The sequence below is a fragment of the Odocoileus virginianus genome, chromosome 3, assembly GCF_023699985.2.
Source record: "Odocoileus virginianus isolate 20LAN1187 ecotype Illinois chromosome 3, Ovbor_1.2, whole genome shotgun sequence".
Lineage (NCBI taxonomy): Eukaryota > Metazoa > Chordata > Mammalia > Artiodactyla > Cervidae > Odocoileus > Odocoileus virginianus.
Genome location: NC_069676.1, coordinates 40,423,815 through 40,438,998, shown reverse-complemented (window position 1 = coordinate 40,438,998; position 15,184 = coordinate 40,423,815). Strand labels below are relative to the sequence as shown.

Genomic DNA, 15,184 nt, shown 5'->3' with positions numbered 1-15,184 from the left:
CTAAGATCTTGTTAGCAACCACTATTGCTGTCTCTCCCTTAGCGGGGAAGGCTTCCACCAACCCTGAGAAGGTATCTACCAGAACCAACAGATAGCGATACCCATACTTGCCTGGCTTTACCTCAGTGAAATCTATCTCCCAGTGTTGCCCAGGCTTTTCCCCTCAGTACCTCGTTCCTGTGTGCTGCTTCTTCCCTGCTCTCATTAGCTGGCACGCTTTGCAAGCCTGAATTATCTCTTGTACAGTTGCATTTTGTCGAGGGAACCTCAGGCAGGCAGTCTGGAGAAGTGTTAGGGTCTTTTTCTCTCCCAAGTGTGTAGTTGTGTGTAGGTGTTCACACAGGTGACGACCCAGGATGGCAGGCAATATCAGGTTGTTTTGATCTCAGTACCATCCATCTTTGTCATCTTTCTGAAGGGTGGTGTCCTCGTTGATCCAGGCGAGATCAGAGAGGGAATATTCGGAAACTGGTGGCAAGGTCCCCATACCAGAAGGTGGGAGTCCCACGGCTAATATGGGGGCGGCGTAGTCCGGGCTAGCCGCTTCTCGAGGGGCCGCATCAGCGGCACGATTGCCCCGTGCCTTAGGGTCTTCTCCTTTCTGGTGACCGGGTACATGTACCATTGCTACTGCCCAGGCAGTTGGGCAGCTTCCAGGAGCCTGCGAATCTCGGGCAGATTTTTGACTTCTTTTCCCTCAGCTGTCCGAAATCCCCTTTCTTGGTATATTGGACCTTGAATATGGGCAGTGCTGAAAGCATATCGGCTGTCAGTAAAAATGGTGACTCTCTTCCCTTTGGCTTGCTCCAGAGCCTGTATTAGGGCAATCAATTCTGCTTTTTGCGCAGAAGTGTTTGTGGGAAGTGTCTCAGCCCATATCGTCTGTCCTGAATCATCAACTATGGCGGCTCCCGCCTTCCTTTGCCCATCTTTTACATAGCTGCTCCCATCGGTGAACCATACGAGCTCACTGTTGTCTAGGGGTATATCAGTTAAGTCTTTTCGTGCCGCCAGGGCTTCAGCCAGTATTTCACTGCAATCATGGAGAGGGCGGTCTTTTTCTGGGTTAGGTAGGAGCGTGGCCGGATTCAGGAAGCAAGGGGTCTGAAAACGCACAAGTGGGGCATCCAGCAGCAAGGCCTGGTAATGTGTCAAGCGGGCATTGGAGATCCACTTACCCGGCGGCTGCTTCAAAACCCTTACAACGGCGTGGGGGGTGTAAACCAAGAGTTGCTGTCCATACGTCAACTTGTCAGCGTTGCGGACGAGGAGGGCAGTGGCTGCGACGATGCGAAGGCAAGGGGGCCACCCAGCGGCCACTGGGTCCAATCGCTTCGAAAGGTATGCCACTGGCCGCTTACATGGTCCCCATTGTTGCGTCAAGACCCCCTTTCCTATTCCTTGCTTTTCATCTACCAACAGCTGGAATGGCTTATTTGGGTTAGGCAGGGCAAGGGCTGGGGCTTCTAGTAGGGCCCGTCTGAGTGTCTGGAAAGCCTGTTTCATTGGTTCAGTCCAAGTCCAGTTTGGGGTCTCTTTACTTCCCTCATACAAGGGCCGGGCCTTCTCAGCAAACCCCATGATCCACAGTCTGCAATATCCAACAGTCCCCAGAAACTCGCACCTGGCGGGGGTTCTTGGGCTCTGGTATCTGCAATATTGTTTCCTTCATGGCTTGGATTAGCCACCTTTGCCCCTGCCTGATCTTATACCCCAAATAGGTGACCTCTTGCTGAGCTATTTGCGCCTTCTTTGCAGTAGCGCGATACCCCAAGGTGCCTAGGGTCTGTAAGAGGTCCCCAGTGGCACGGCTGCATGCCTCCTCTGTGGTTCCAGCCAACATAAGGTCACCTACATATTGTAGCAGAATGACCTCTGGGTGGCAAGCCTGATATTCGTAGAGGTCCTCACTCGGAGTCTCATTAAACAAGGTGGGGGAGTTCTTGAACCCCGGTGGGAGGCGGGTCCAAGTTAATTGTACTACCGGTTGGCCTTCCCCCTTGGTCCACTCAAAGGCAAATATCTCCTGGCTCTGGGCCTCCAGGGGTATGCTTAAAAAGGCATCTTTCAAGTCCAACACAGTGTACCAAGTGTACTCAGGCAGCAAACTGCTCAGGAGGGTATACGGGTTAGGGACAGTGGGGTGTAAGTCACTCACCCATTTGTTGACTTCTCGAAGGTCTTCGACAGGTCTGTAATCTGTCCCCCCTGGCTTCTTCACCGGCAGTAAGGGGGTGTTCCAAGGGGATTGGCCCCGCTTGAGAATTCCGGTATCCATGAGATGTCGAATGTGGGGAGTGATCCCCCGCTGAGCTTCCTGGCTCATGGGGTACTGTCTCACCCTCACAGGAATTGCCTCGGCCTTTAGCTCGATGATGACCGGATGTCTCTGTTTGGCCGGTCCCATTCTTACCGTTTCTGCCCAGGCCAATGGGTATTTATGGACCCACAGTTGTACATCTGGTGCTATGGTCTCTGAGGGCTTAGGTGCAAAAAGTCTGTATTCATCTCTTAAGGCTAGGGATAAGACATGTATCGGTTGTCCAAGTCCATCCGTGACTGACATTCCCCCAGGGTCAAAATGGATCTGAGCATTAACTTTAGTCAACAAGTCTCTTCCAAGTAGAGGGGCTGGGCATTCTGGTATCACCAAAAACGAATGGGACACGTGGTGGGTCCCCAGATTTACTTTTCGTTCTGTGGTCCAACAATATCTTTTTGTCCCCGTGGCTCCTTGCACTAAGCTGGTTTTCTTAGACATTGGTCCCAGTTTTTGATTTAAAACAGAGTGTTGGGCGCCAGTATCTACCATGAAGCCAACGGGTTTCCCCTCCACATGTATGGTTACCCAGGACTCGGGGAGGGGTGCCGAGTCTTGACCCCCCCTAGTCACTGTCTTCCCCCGCATATAGAACTCGAGTTCCAGGGGAGATTCTCTCTCTCTGGGTCGTTCCTCTCCTTGGGTCCCTCTTAGGGCACTCGTTTTTCCAGTGCCCCTGTTCTTTGCAGTAGGCACACTGATCTTTCTTTAGGGCCTGCCTTTTTGGTCTCTCTTTTTCTCCCGTCTGGGAGTCTCGAGGCTCCCTCAATTCTGTTCCGGCCTTCATCCCCGCAAAAAGAATCTGGGCTAGCTCTCTCTCGTTCTTCCAGTTTTCCTTCGCCCTATGTTCCTTATCTTCTTTCCTGATCTTCTCAGCTAGTTCCCTTTTCTCCCGACGAAGTCGTTCTTCCCTTTCTTCTGGGGTCTCCCTATTATTAAATACCTTTTCAGCTGATTTCAGTAAATCTTGTCTTCTCTGTTCTCCCAATCTATCTTTTGTAATTTCTTTCTAATATCTGGGACTGCCTGATTTACAAACGCTAACAGAGCTGCAGCGCGTGACTCCTCAGCCTGGGGGTCCATAGGTGTATATTGCCTGAAAGCTTCCATCAGCCTCTCTAGGAAGGCTGCCGGGCTCTCAGTGGGCTCTTGCCTTACTAAATTTACCTTCGCCAAATTTGTCGGCTTCCTAGCTGCGGCCCGCAGGCCTGCCATCAGAGTCTGGCGGTATACTCGGAGACACTCCCTACCTTCCGCTCGCTCAAAATCCCAGTTAGGCCGCAACAGAGGAAACCCCTCGTCCACGAGATGAGGCTGGGCGGTTGGCCTCCTGTCGGCCCCCGGGACCTGTTTCTGTGCCTCTGCCAGAATTTGCTCCCGTTCTTCTGCGGTGAAGAGCACCTGCAACAGCTGCTGACAATCATCCCAGGTGGGGTTGTGAGTGAACGAAATGGAATCTAAGAGGTCAATGTGGCCTTGGGGTTTCTCTGAGAAAGGAGGGTTTGGTGTCTTCTAATTGTACAGGTCACTCGTGGAAAAGGGCCAGTACTGATAGGTTTGCTCTCCGTCCAGGTTAGCTGGTCCCACTCGGACGGGGAGCGTCTGAACAGTGGATGAAGGTAACTCTGGGTCCCCAGGGTCTTGGCCACCCCTATCTCCCCTAGTCCTCCCCCGGGTCCCCAATGCCGGTCCCCCCTCACGGTCGGTTCCCGTTGGCCCTCCTAGTCCTCTTGGTTCACCCGTGGGAGCTTCTCTCCTCGGAGGTAATTGCAAGGGGGGTACATATGGCGGAGGCCTCATCTCCATTTCTAGATCTATCAGGTTTGGATAAGATGATTCCTGAAAGACTAGTTTTGGGTCCTCTTTCTTTTTGGTTTCCTCCGGGGGGTCTCCATCACCAGGACCTGTGAATTAGAAGAACTAGGAGGTTTGTGAACGAAAGGTTTTAACCACTTAGGTGGATTTTCCACTAGATCCTGCCAAACCATGACATGGGGGAAGTGACCCAGATGGCCCCAGGGATCAGGAGCCATAATCTCCTTCCTTCACAGCCTGTATGATGGACGGTTGAAAGGTGCCTTCTGGAGGCCATCCAACCCGGAAGGCGGGCCACTCTGCAGAGCAAAAGGTTATTAATTTACTTTTCTTGACTAGCAAATACAAGTTATGGGCCCTGGCCCTAACATTCGAAAAATGGTCAGTGATGAGGGAAAGTGGGGTAGATTCTCCCTGACCCATGGTCAAAGAATAAATGGTAGGGAAGAGAGAGAGAGAGAGAGAGAGAGAGAGAGAGAGAGAGAGAGAGAGAAGTCACTGAGAATGACCACCAAAAAATCCTACTGGGAGTGGTGGTGGCCAAGAAGTTGGGCTTATGGTATGCTTTTGGAACTGTTTATGTGCCTGTGTCATTGCACGGAAGTTTTCTTGCTGGGGGCGGGCACCCTAGGGGTTTCTAGCCCGTTCCGTGACCCCCTTATCCTCTCACGAGAGTCTTTAAGTGGCAGGCGCCCTAAAGCCTGACCTGTGCCCACACGAAGAATTTTAGGCCACGTCCTCAGTTAAAGATGTTAAAGGAGAGTTTCACCTGGCCGGGCTCTAGTTACTGAGGCTCACTTATTGTAGGGCCTTCAGAGTCCGCCAGAGTGTAGCCCTGGCTGGGACTCATCAATTGCCCCCACAACCATTCGCCTGTTCACTGAAACTCCTGAAAAGAAAAGGAGTTGAGGGCAGATCAGAGAAGAAGAGGAGAGTAAGTCAGAAGAGAGAAAAGAGAACGATGCACCAGAAGAGAACGAGACCAGAGACAATGCCGGCACACACACAAACACGGAAAGCCAAAGACAAACACTCGGACAGCTGACAACACAGCGCTGGGTTTTTGGGCCCCCTGAATTTTCTTGCTCCCCGGTACTAGGTTCACCTTACCGAATGGCGTCCACTGCTCACTAGACTCAGGATCAGGAGAGGAACTCTCCTTCCCACAGAGGCGGCTGCCTTCCAGCGCGTCCGCTGGCCTCGGTCTTACGCCGGCTGGCCTGACCCCCTATAGAAAGCTTTCTCCTGTGCCAGATACCTTCCTGCTTCACAGCAGGGCCTTGGATTTACACTGGACTTCTTGTCCTGCCTGAGCACCGGTGCTATTATCTATCCTTCCCCTCTGTCCTGGAAGTGTTCTCTTCCCCCGGTCAAGGGATCCCGGACGAGCCCCCAAATATTATGCCCGATGTCTGAATCCCCGAGCGGGAAGAGAGAAAACCTCCAAGACAATGCAACTCGCAAAAAGGGAAGTTTATTGCTGACTCAAGTCAGGGCTCCTGCCACATCCAACTCAGTGGTGCAGGGTCAGAGACCCCCCCCCAAGCCCAAGCTGTTACACAAATTTATAGGGTGAGCATAAGCAGCTGGTAGCCGGCTTAAGCGAATTGGTTACATGTTTGCAAAGCAATTTTATTTGTCCAAACTTTCGCCAGCTTTTTTCAAACTTGGGCGTTCGCGGGCTCTTCAGCTTTCCCCTGATAGGTTCCCTTTTTCTTACTGGGCGTATGTTGATTGGCGCCTGATGGCGGTAGGGAATCTTACCATTTCGGGGGAAACAGAAACTTAGGCCTACTCCTAGTTCGGGTCGCCAGCCCAACCTCCCCTTGGAGAATTATTGGTCAATTCTGCAGCTTCCAACACTCCCCGGCCAGTGAGTGAAAATGAGTGAGTCTGGATTCGGGCCACACCCTTTAATTCCCACGGAATCTGCCTCCTTTCTACCCATCTGCACCCCCCGCATCTTCTCAGGACCTTCCTCAGGACCGTCTCACCATTCCAGCCCCCAGCTCTCTCCACCTTCCCTACCCTCCACAGCCGCAGGGGAGAGCGGCTCCTTTATGAGGAGCCCTAACCGCCGGAGAGGCGCCCCAGCTGCGGATTGTACCTGGCTTCCGGTGCCCGCGGCCGCTTATGTCGGGCAGAGCTCCGCCCCACCCACTCCCATTGGCTTCTGTAAGCGCCACTCAAAGACCTGGCCAGCCGGAGCCGCGCGCGCTAACGCGGGAGGCGGTGTCACAGCGGGTGGCGCCGAGCCGGGTTTCTTAAAGTGACCGCTCTTGCTGCATCATCGCGAGGAGGAGGGGTGCCCGGGTCAACTTGTCCTCGGCACAAAATCGCCAGACTGTCTTCTCACGTTGCATAACCGCCTGCAATACCGCAGCTCCGGGTCTCAGGAGATCTCTTTCTCCCCACTTTCGCCAGAGGGGCCCCCCAGTCCTAACCAAACTCGCCCTGGTACCCTGGGATTCTATTTGTCCATCCAGAAAACGGGAGTTTGACTAGAATCATCATTTGTTCATTCATTCATTCCACAAACATCCCTACAGTGGGCCAGGCTATGGCAGAAGGGGGAGGTGGCCCTCAACATTCTAAGATTAGAATCTGGGGTCATAATGGTCACCTCGATTTCGAAGAAAACCTCCAGAAGTTTCCCCCCCCAGGAAATTGGATATATTTCACAAGATCATGATGAAAATGAAACAAGTGTGTGAATCCACAGCTCTGAAGGTGCTGGGAAGGGTGAGAAGTGTGGGAAGGGCTCCAGAAAGGAGAGGTTGTTGCTGTTGGGGCTTTGAGGATGAAGAGGAGTTTGTCAGGAGAGAACTCCTCTGTGAGCAGTAAATGCACTAAGGCCTGCAGGCTGGATGAAGCTGCAGTCCTGAGGACCTACTCAAGAGATTTGTCCTTTGCCCCACCCTGGAAGCCCCAGAGGGAATCCAAGCCAGGCACCACCCCCAGGTTGTCTTGGACACCAGCTCCAACACCTTCATTTCCAAAAAGAGGTTTTATTTACTTTGGTCCACAGTTGGTATTTTCACATTATTTCTTGGTCCTAGGGCTCCTGGGCAGGGGCTGGTCCCTGTGGGGGCCTCTGGGTAGGGGTCCCTGTGCAGTACTTGGTGAGGGAGTGGGGACAAGTGTGGGGGGTGGGGGCTGGCTTTATCTCAAGCACTCAGAACTCCACTGTCCTGCTTGGGCCTCAGTGTCCCCACTGGGCCCCTGGGAGGGCCCAGGATTGGTGGTCTGAGAGTCCTAGGGAAATCCATGAGGCCTAAAATATTTTGGGACTGTGGCTTGACCTTCTCTCAGCATTCCCCCCCACCCCCACCCCCTGCCACCATTCCCCCGAACAAAAAGTATTTTCATTTCATTAAAACAGCCTGAAACTTCTGTGGGTACAGAAACCACAAACTGATCGGCAGGAAAAAGAGAAGCAGGGAAGACGTAACCGGAAACCACTTGGGGCCAGTTCCCCTCCCTGCCTGGGTTTCTTCTTCCCCCTAACAGCTTGGCCCAAAGTCTGCTGGGAAACCTGATGCCTAGAGCTGCCCTGAAGGGGAACCCCCACATGCATCTGGATATGGCCTTCACCCCTTTCCCCCAGAGTCTCACCTGGCAGCATTCAGACATGTAGAAAAACAAGACAAAAAACACAGAAAGACCCGAAAACCCAGATGGGGCAATGATGTGGGGAGATGGCCTGCACGGGTGTCTCAGTAGCCTGCCTCCTCCTGGTAGTAGGGAGGGCACTCTGAGGGCTCCCCTGGGCCTGGGCCATCTCCAGCAGCTGCTGGAGCCCCATCGGCCACTGGGCCTTGAGGGCAGTACTTGGGGTCGTATATCTGCCGGCCCAGGCCAAACACCTGACCACTCTGGTTGGCACCCTGTGTGTAGCCCATCTGCAGGGACATAGAGGAATTATCACATTTGTCTGTCCCCAGCTTTGTGTCGTAAATGTGCCGCCGGGTCCCTGGAGCCGTCATGCCCACCTGAAGAGAGAGAGGAGGCATCAGGGAGGGAAGAGGAGAAACAGAACCCCCAGAGAACTTCCCACACACCTTTTCCCGCCTCCATGTGTGCACTCACAGTGGGCATTCCTTTTGTACAGATCCTTCCTAGCCCTGCTCAGAACCCTCTCTTTTCTGACTCTGTGTTGAGTCGAAGCTCCCCGGGCTGGGGCTCAGGGCTGACACAGACCTGAATGCTCCAAAATCATTACACTGATACATCAACACAGCAGGAGAAGTGATGACTGCAGGATCTAAAAATATTGGATGGGTCTCTGGGCATCCAACTTTGAGGGAAACCGAGGCACAGAGCTGGGTAGTAACTTCCCTGGGGACAAACAGCAAGCTGAGGTAGAGTCAGAGCAGGGAGTCTGGGGAAACTGGGGCAACCCACCTGGCTGGCACACTTGTTTGTGCCCATCTGGAGGCTGATGGTCGAGTGGTCCATGGGGGGCAGGATATGGTTTTTGGGGTCGTACAGATGCCGTCTGGTACCATAAGCTGTCATGCCGGACTGGCTGGCACATTTGTTGGTGCCCATCTGCAGGGAGGCAGAAAAGGTCAGGCTGCTCCCACAAAGCCTCCAGACCCTGCCCGGAAATTGAGGAGCCACGGGAAGCCCACCACCCATGTGCCCCGACGCTGGAGCAGCCAGGTGCCCACCTGGAGCCCAATGACGCACTGGCCCGCCTTCATAGTGGCATCATCAAAGTTTCGCTCCTGCTTCTCCGAGTATTTGACGCCAATGTCCACACCACTCTGTAATCCCTTTGTCTTGGCCTGGGGAGAAAGTGGAGAGGGAGTATCATGGTTGGGGCAGCCAGGTCCCAGGTATCCAAGTCCAGAGGAGGCCCGGTGTTCCGGCTGCAACCTGGCCTTGTACAATCCACCCAGCACTGTGGACTCAATGGCTTTCCTTGACCCCTGGCTTTCCCTTCCCAGGCAACAGCATCCCCACCCTTCCAGCTGCACAGGCCAAGAACTGTGGGGGGCATCCTCACCTCCCATCTCTCTCACCTTTCCTCACCTCCTTCTACCCAGCCCCAGCCACCATCTCTCCCCCACACCTGTCTCCTACTCCTCACTGGTCTCCCAGCCTCACTGCCCACGTAGCAGCCACAGGAGGTTCAAAACACAATTTACCTGACACAACCCCCCCGCTTCATCCCCATGGCAGAAGCTCGCTGTTCCCTCCTCCTAAAATGTTGTTCCAGCCTGCCCTGGTCTCAGTTTTATTCTAGATGTCAGCATCATGCTTTCTTCTCTTTCAAGGGGCTTCTCGCAATTTATAATTTGTAAAGCAATGATTTGAAGAGCAAACGCTAATATGAACTCTGGGTGTAGCAAGGTGCCTGTGGAGGGTCACTGACTGCATGAGAAGTGGGGGAGCCTGTGCAGGAGTGGGGCCATGGGAAGTCTTCGTACTTTCCACTCTGTTTTGTTGTGAACCTAAAAATGCTCTAACACATAAATTTTTAAAAAATAATTAAAAAAAAATTCATTCATTGCCTATGCATAAAGGGGTGGACTGTGTCTGCCTTGGTCACCCTTGAATCCAAAGTGCTGGGTGCCTCATGAGAGCTCAGAAATCTTTGTAAAAGAATGAATGAAGAGCATCTGAAAAATCTCTGCCTGGCTTGCTGTGTGACTTTGGGCAGGTTGCTGACCCTCTCTGAACCTCACCTTCCCAGCCAGGGCAAGAAGAGACACCTGCACCTGAGTCAAGTTTCCACTTTCAAACAGGTCGTTAGCCTCGAACAGGTCGACAGGATTCATGCCGTAGCTCACCATGGCCTTGATGAAGTTGGAGAGGTTTTCTAGCTGGGAGGAGGCAAGAGAAGGATGGTGAGGGGCCTTGGTCTCCCCACCTGTCAGATAGGGTCCCACAGCCCCATTCTGGTTCCATCTCCCTCCCCCTGGTGCCTCACCTGGTGCCAGTTCTGCATGGAGCGGTTGATCTTAGGGATTGAGCCTGGCTGCAGTTTGTTCATGAGTCTGAGGAGGATACATGGGGTGGGGGGAAAAGGGGAATCTCCATTAGTGTAGGGGAACCTCAGAGACCCAAGACTTATTCACAGCTTCCTGGCCACCCTCTCTCTGGGCCTAAGTTTCCCCTATTACAATCCAGTCTCCACCCACCAAAGAAACAAAGATGCCAAAGAATGACAACAACCAGTGCTGGGAATGCAATTCAGAATCACTGAGCTATCCAGTGATTCTGGGAATTTCCATGAAAATTTTTAAGGTGCAAACCATGGAATGTTTGAACCACAGCTGAATTAGGGGCAGCAAAGAAAGGCCTCCAGAAACCTTATGGCTCTTCTAAGAGAATGCTTTTAGAGATCAAAGCAGTAACACAGGAAAAAGAAGAGCAAAACCAGACACTCATCAAGAAAAAGCAAGCAGAAGTCACACACAGCATGACCTCATCATGCATAGCAGTCATGGTGATGAGCACAGTAGACCCATGCACTCACGTGCACAATATGATCCCATCCTTCAGACCCTTCTGGAAGTCTGGGCCAATAGAGAGGCCAGTGAGTCCCTCAATCCAGCTCCGGAGCTCCGCCTCCTTCTGAGGGTCATATTTGGACTGCAGCTGGAGGGGTAGAGGACACAGGGTTGGGGTGAGCCCAGTGAAGCTCCTCATTGGGCAAGATCCAGTGTTTCGGGAAAGAAGAAACAGAGTAGCCAGGAGGTCCCCACACCACTGGAGGAGACTCTTCCTTTTCCCATCAGCACAGATAAACTCCAGTCTCTCACTGATAAACATAGGGGCTAATCTACTTTCAATGGTGCTAACCTCCCAGGACAGCCAACATGGCCCTGCCACCAGCCCCCACCTAAAGGATCTGCCTCCGTGCCTGCCACCTCCCTGGTCTCCCAGCACTAGATACTGGCCTTTCTCTGTTGTTTTTAAATTATGGTGAGAAACATACAACATGTACCACTTGAAAGCTCATAAATCAGTGACATTCAGTGCATTCATGAGGTTGTGCAACCATCATCTGTTTGGTTCCAGAACATTCCATCACCTCCAAAGTAAGCCCATCCCTATTAGCTCTCCCCGCCTCCCCAGCCTCTGACAAGCAGAAACCCACTCTCTGTGTCTGTGGATCTACCTGTTCTGACCAGTTCCCATCAGTGGAATCACACCCTGTGTGTCCTTCTGTGTCTGCTTCTCACTAAGTATCGTGTTCTCAGGGTCCATCCATACGGAGCCAGTGTCAGGGCTCCACTTCTTTTTTTATATAATTTTATTTATTTATTTGTTTGGCTGTGCTGAATCTTCATTGCTGTGCCTGCTTTTCTCTAGTCATGGCCAGTGTGGGCTTCTCATTGAAGTGGCATCTCTTGTGGAGCATGGGCTCTAGGGTGACTGACCTTCAGTAGTTGCAGCTCCTCGGCTCTAGAGCATACGCTCAATAGTTTTGGTGCACAGGCTTAGTTGCTTCGTGGCATGTGGGATCCTCCCAAATCAGGGATTGAACCTGTGTCTCCTGCATTGGTAGGCAGGTTCGTCACCACTGAGCCACCAGGGAAGCCCTTCACCCCTTTATCTGACTAAGTGATGCTCCTGTGTGTGGAAGGACCACACTGTGCTTATCCATTAACCCGTTGATGGATATTTGGGTCACTTCCATCTTTTGGCTCTTGTGAGTCAAGCTGCTATAAACATCCATTTGTAAGTTTTATTTGAAAACCTGCTTTCAGTTCTTCGGGGTATATACCAGGGAGAAGTGTTTGGTCACATGATAATTCTACCTTTACTTTGGAACTGCTGAACCTTTCTCTGCTCCTTGAACTGGCCACACTAGCGGTTACCTCAGGACCTTTGCACATGCTGCCACCTTGGACTCATGTTTGCACAGGTTCCTCCTTTCAATCCAGTTGTAGCTTGAAGGTTACCTCCTTGGAAAGATCTTTCCTGACCACCTGGCTGTGACGACCCTCTGCATCCCCACCCCCAGTCCTTATTATCTTCTTTTTAAAACAATATTTATTTGGCTTGGCTGTTGCGGCATACATGATCTTTACTTGTGGCATGCGGACTCTGAAGTTTCAGCATGTGCAATCTAGTTCCCTGACCAGGAACTGAACCCAGGCCTCCTGCACAGGGAAGTCCCTGCTTTATCTTCTTTCTAGCTTTTTCTACCTTTTGCGGTATGCTCTGTCTCCTAGCTGATGGTCCAAGCTCATGACAAGCAACAAGAGGTACGGGCCAACTCAGGCTCTCTCTCAGTAAGGAGGCTCATGCTGCCCCATCAGATACAGCACTGGCTGCCCCCAGGGCAGCTCCCTGGAGGGGTGGTAAAAACCTGAGGACCTGGCTGCCCAGCTGGGTGGGCTTCTGCCCAGATCCCGTGTGTGTGTGCTCCGTTGCTTCAGTTGTGTCCAACTCTTTGCGACCCCATGAGCCACAGCCCACCAGGCTCCTCTGTCCACGGGATTCTCCAGGCAAGAATACCGGAGGGCTCTCCTCTAGGGGATCTTCCCAACCTAGGGATCAAACCTGTGTCTTTTATGTCTCTTGCATTGGCAGGCGGATTCTTTACCAGTAGCACCACCTGGGAAGCCCCAACCCCAGACCCCTCTTCACCTCTACTCACTCTGTGCCCACCTTGCTCTGTCCTCCACACCCACAAGGACTCAGGGTTGCCCTCGCAGCCCCCACCTCCTCAATGATCATGGACAGGTTTCACCTCATGCCTCTGTCTCCCCAGCTATGTTTGAATGGTCTTCATAAGGCTTTCCAGACCTGGGCTCCTCTTCCTGCTTCCTGCATTTAAACCCCTAGACATGGGATCAGGGCTGAGCTGCTCAGAGTGCAGGGGAGACAAAGGCGGGAGCCTGGCCTGTGAACCTGATCTGTCCAGCCCACTCCCTCCTCGGATCTCCTCTGTCTCCTGTCTCTGGTTCCCACGCCCGGCAGAAGGGTGGGGGGGAGGGAGGGGGTGTTATTAGGATTGCTGAACTTGAAGCAGCCAGGCTGGTCTGGACCTCTGGCCTGCCTGCCCAGCTGGGCCCTGTCCTCATCCTTGACAGCTCGCTGGGGCTGGGGCCAGGGAGGGTCCCGGGCAGGGGTGCTTGGCCCAGCCCCACCCGCTAGGCCGCCTTCCACCCTGCTGCCCAGCTGGCCTTCAGCGCATTCCTCCCCACCGCAAACTGCCAGGAATGCAGCCGCTGCCTCCCTGCTAAATCAGGACCAGCTGTTCCCAGCGGTCCAGACCCCCCAGCCAGCCGGAGATCTGAGGGGTACGCACTGGACCTCAGCCTGCCTGTACGCCATCCAGAAGTAGGACTGAAGCCGGGGGTGGGGAGCAGGGGGTCTTCCTCCTCTCAAAGTGGACGGTCTAGAAACCACAGGAACCTGGTTTCCAATTCAGGTGGGGCCCCGAGGTGACTCCGGTGAGGGGGTGGGGGCCCCGCCCATTCTCCAGGCCCGCAGACTGAGGGCTGGTCACAAGGAGCTTCTGACCTCATCCCCCACAGGGCAGGTAACAACCTGCCTCCATCCCACTCCATCGCAGGAAGCTGCCCCCACCCTGCTGGGGTGCTGTGCCCTCACCCACTTCCTGCTGCTTCAGGGGAGACGCCTGGCTGCCCAGGAAGGCTGCTGGCCATCGGACACTGCCTATGCCAGGTCTGAGTTCGAGTCCTGACCCTGCCTCTGATCTGTTACGTGGGTCTGGGCCATCTGAGCGATGTCTCTGAACTCCATGTGCTAAGCAGGAATCTCAGAGGGTCTCGGCTGGGTGGGGACTGTCAACACTCTGCTCCCCACCAAGGCGTTACTGCTGGAGTGTGGAATTGTGTGTTCAAGAGGGAATAGATGGGGAGCTTGCTGGGTGACCATGCTCGGATCCTGGGCTTCCCAAATAGGCTGCAGGGAAGTTCCTAGGAGCTCACAGAGTTGAGATGTGGAAACTCTCCCTCTGGTCTGATGACCTGGCACGGGCCTGGGGGCCAGCAGGGCTGTGTCCCCAGTGTGCCCAGGCAGGCTCCCGTCAGCCGCCTTCCTGGGGCCACATTCCCAGGTGCCTGGTGACAGTGTGTGCCTAGGGGGTGGACAGGGATGACAAACTCCCCTCCAGCTGGAAAACCCTTGTGTGTCGGGCTTAGGACCTCTTCCCCTGCCCTCTGGGACAGGGATCACTCTCTGCTCCTGTTTCCTTGGATGCGCTGAACCTGCTGTGTGACCTTGCAGAAGTCCTGCCCTCCTGGGCTGGAACCAAAAGAACTTTCTGAAAAAGAAGAGTGCCCCACCTCCCAACACCCTAGCCTGCGTTTTCAAGTTACAAAACCCACATGCTAGGGTCACATTCAGGGGACTGGGGACCTCTTTGCTATTTCTTTAAGTATGTCAGATGGTGACAAAGAGACTGGGGAAGGTAGGCCCCCTAGATTCCAGCTCCCCTCCACCCACCCAGTGCCCCACCTCCCAGGTGTAAGAAGTCGGGAAATTCTTTTGGGGGGCCACACCCTTCTCAAAAACACCTGGCCCGCCCCCTTCCTTCCCCGAAGTTTAAAGTGGTCCAAAAGCAGAAGTGGGGGAGGGGATGAGAAAGGGCTGCTGGGGTTCCCTCAAGACCTTCTCAGGCCTTGAAGGGCTAGAGGGGCCCAGGGCTGGGGGGTTCAGAGCGGTGGGCGGGGGACTTCAGACGAGTAGCGGCTGAGGGAGCAGGGCTGAGTAAAGGGTTGGACCCAACCGCTCCTAGATGTTGGGGGGTGCCAGAGCACAGACCTTACTGTTCCCCCAGAGTTTAGGGAACGTCGGAGGCACCCTCGGAGTTTCGGGGGAGGAGGGCCGCCCCCGATGTCCGGGGAGCCCAGCGGGGCGCCCCCCCTGCAGCCGCGGAGGGTGCGACGGGCTGGGCTGGCGGAGAGGGAGCTCCCTTCACTCACCCGGTTCTTGACCTCGGCCGAGAGCCCGTACGAGGGCCCCTTGTTGAACTGCGTGGAGCTCATGGCTGGCGGGCGCGGCGCCGCGGGACGGGACGGACGGACCGACGGCCGGACTGGCGGGCGAGCGGACAGG

General features: G+C 54.0%; 1 protein-coding gene across 1 annotated transcript; it reads right to left on the bottom strand.

Moving 5' to 3' along the window:
* Nucleotides 1-7,123: 7,123 nt before the first annotated feature.
* On the bottom strand, nt 7,124-15,184 carry CNN2 (calponin 2). The gene is made up of 7 exons (XM_020890322.2): nt 15,052-15,184; nt 10,623-10,744; nt 10,074-10,140; nt 9,829-9,966; nt 8,809-8,925; nt 8,540-8,686; nt 7,124-8,127 (listed from the first exon to the last, which is right to left on the bottom strand). The coding sequence occupies exons 1-7, from the start codon at nt 15,112-15,114 to the stop codon at nt 7,852-7,854; spliced, it is 930 nt and encodes a 309-aa protein (XP_020745981.2). The 5' UTR covers nt 15,115-15,184; the 3' UTR covers nt 7,124-7,851.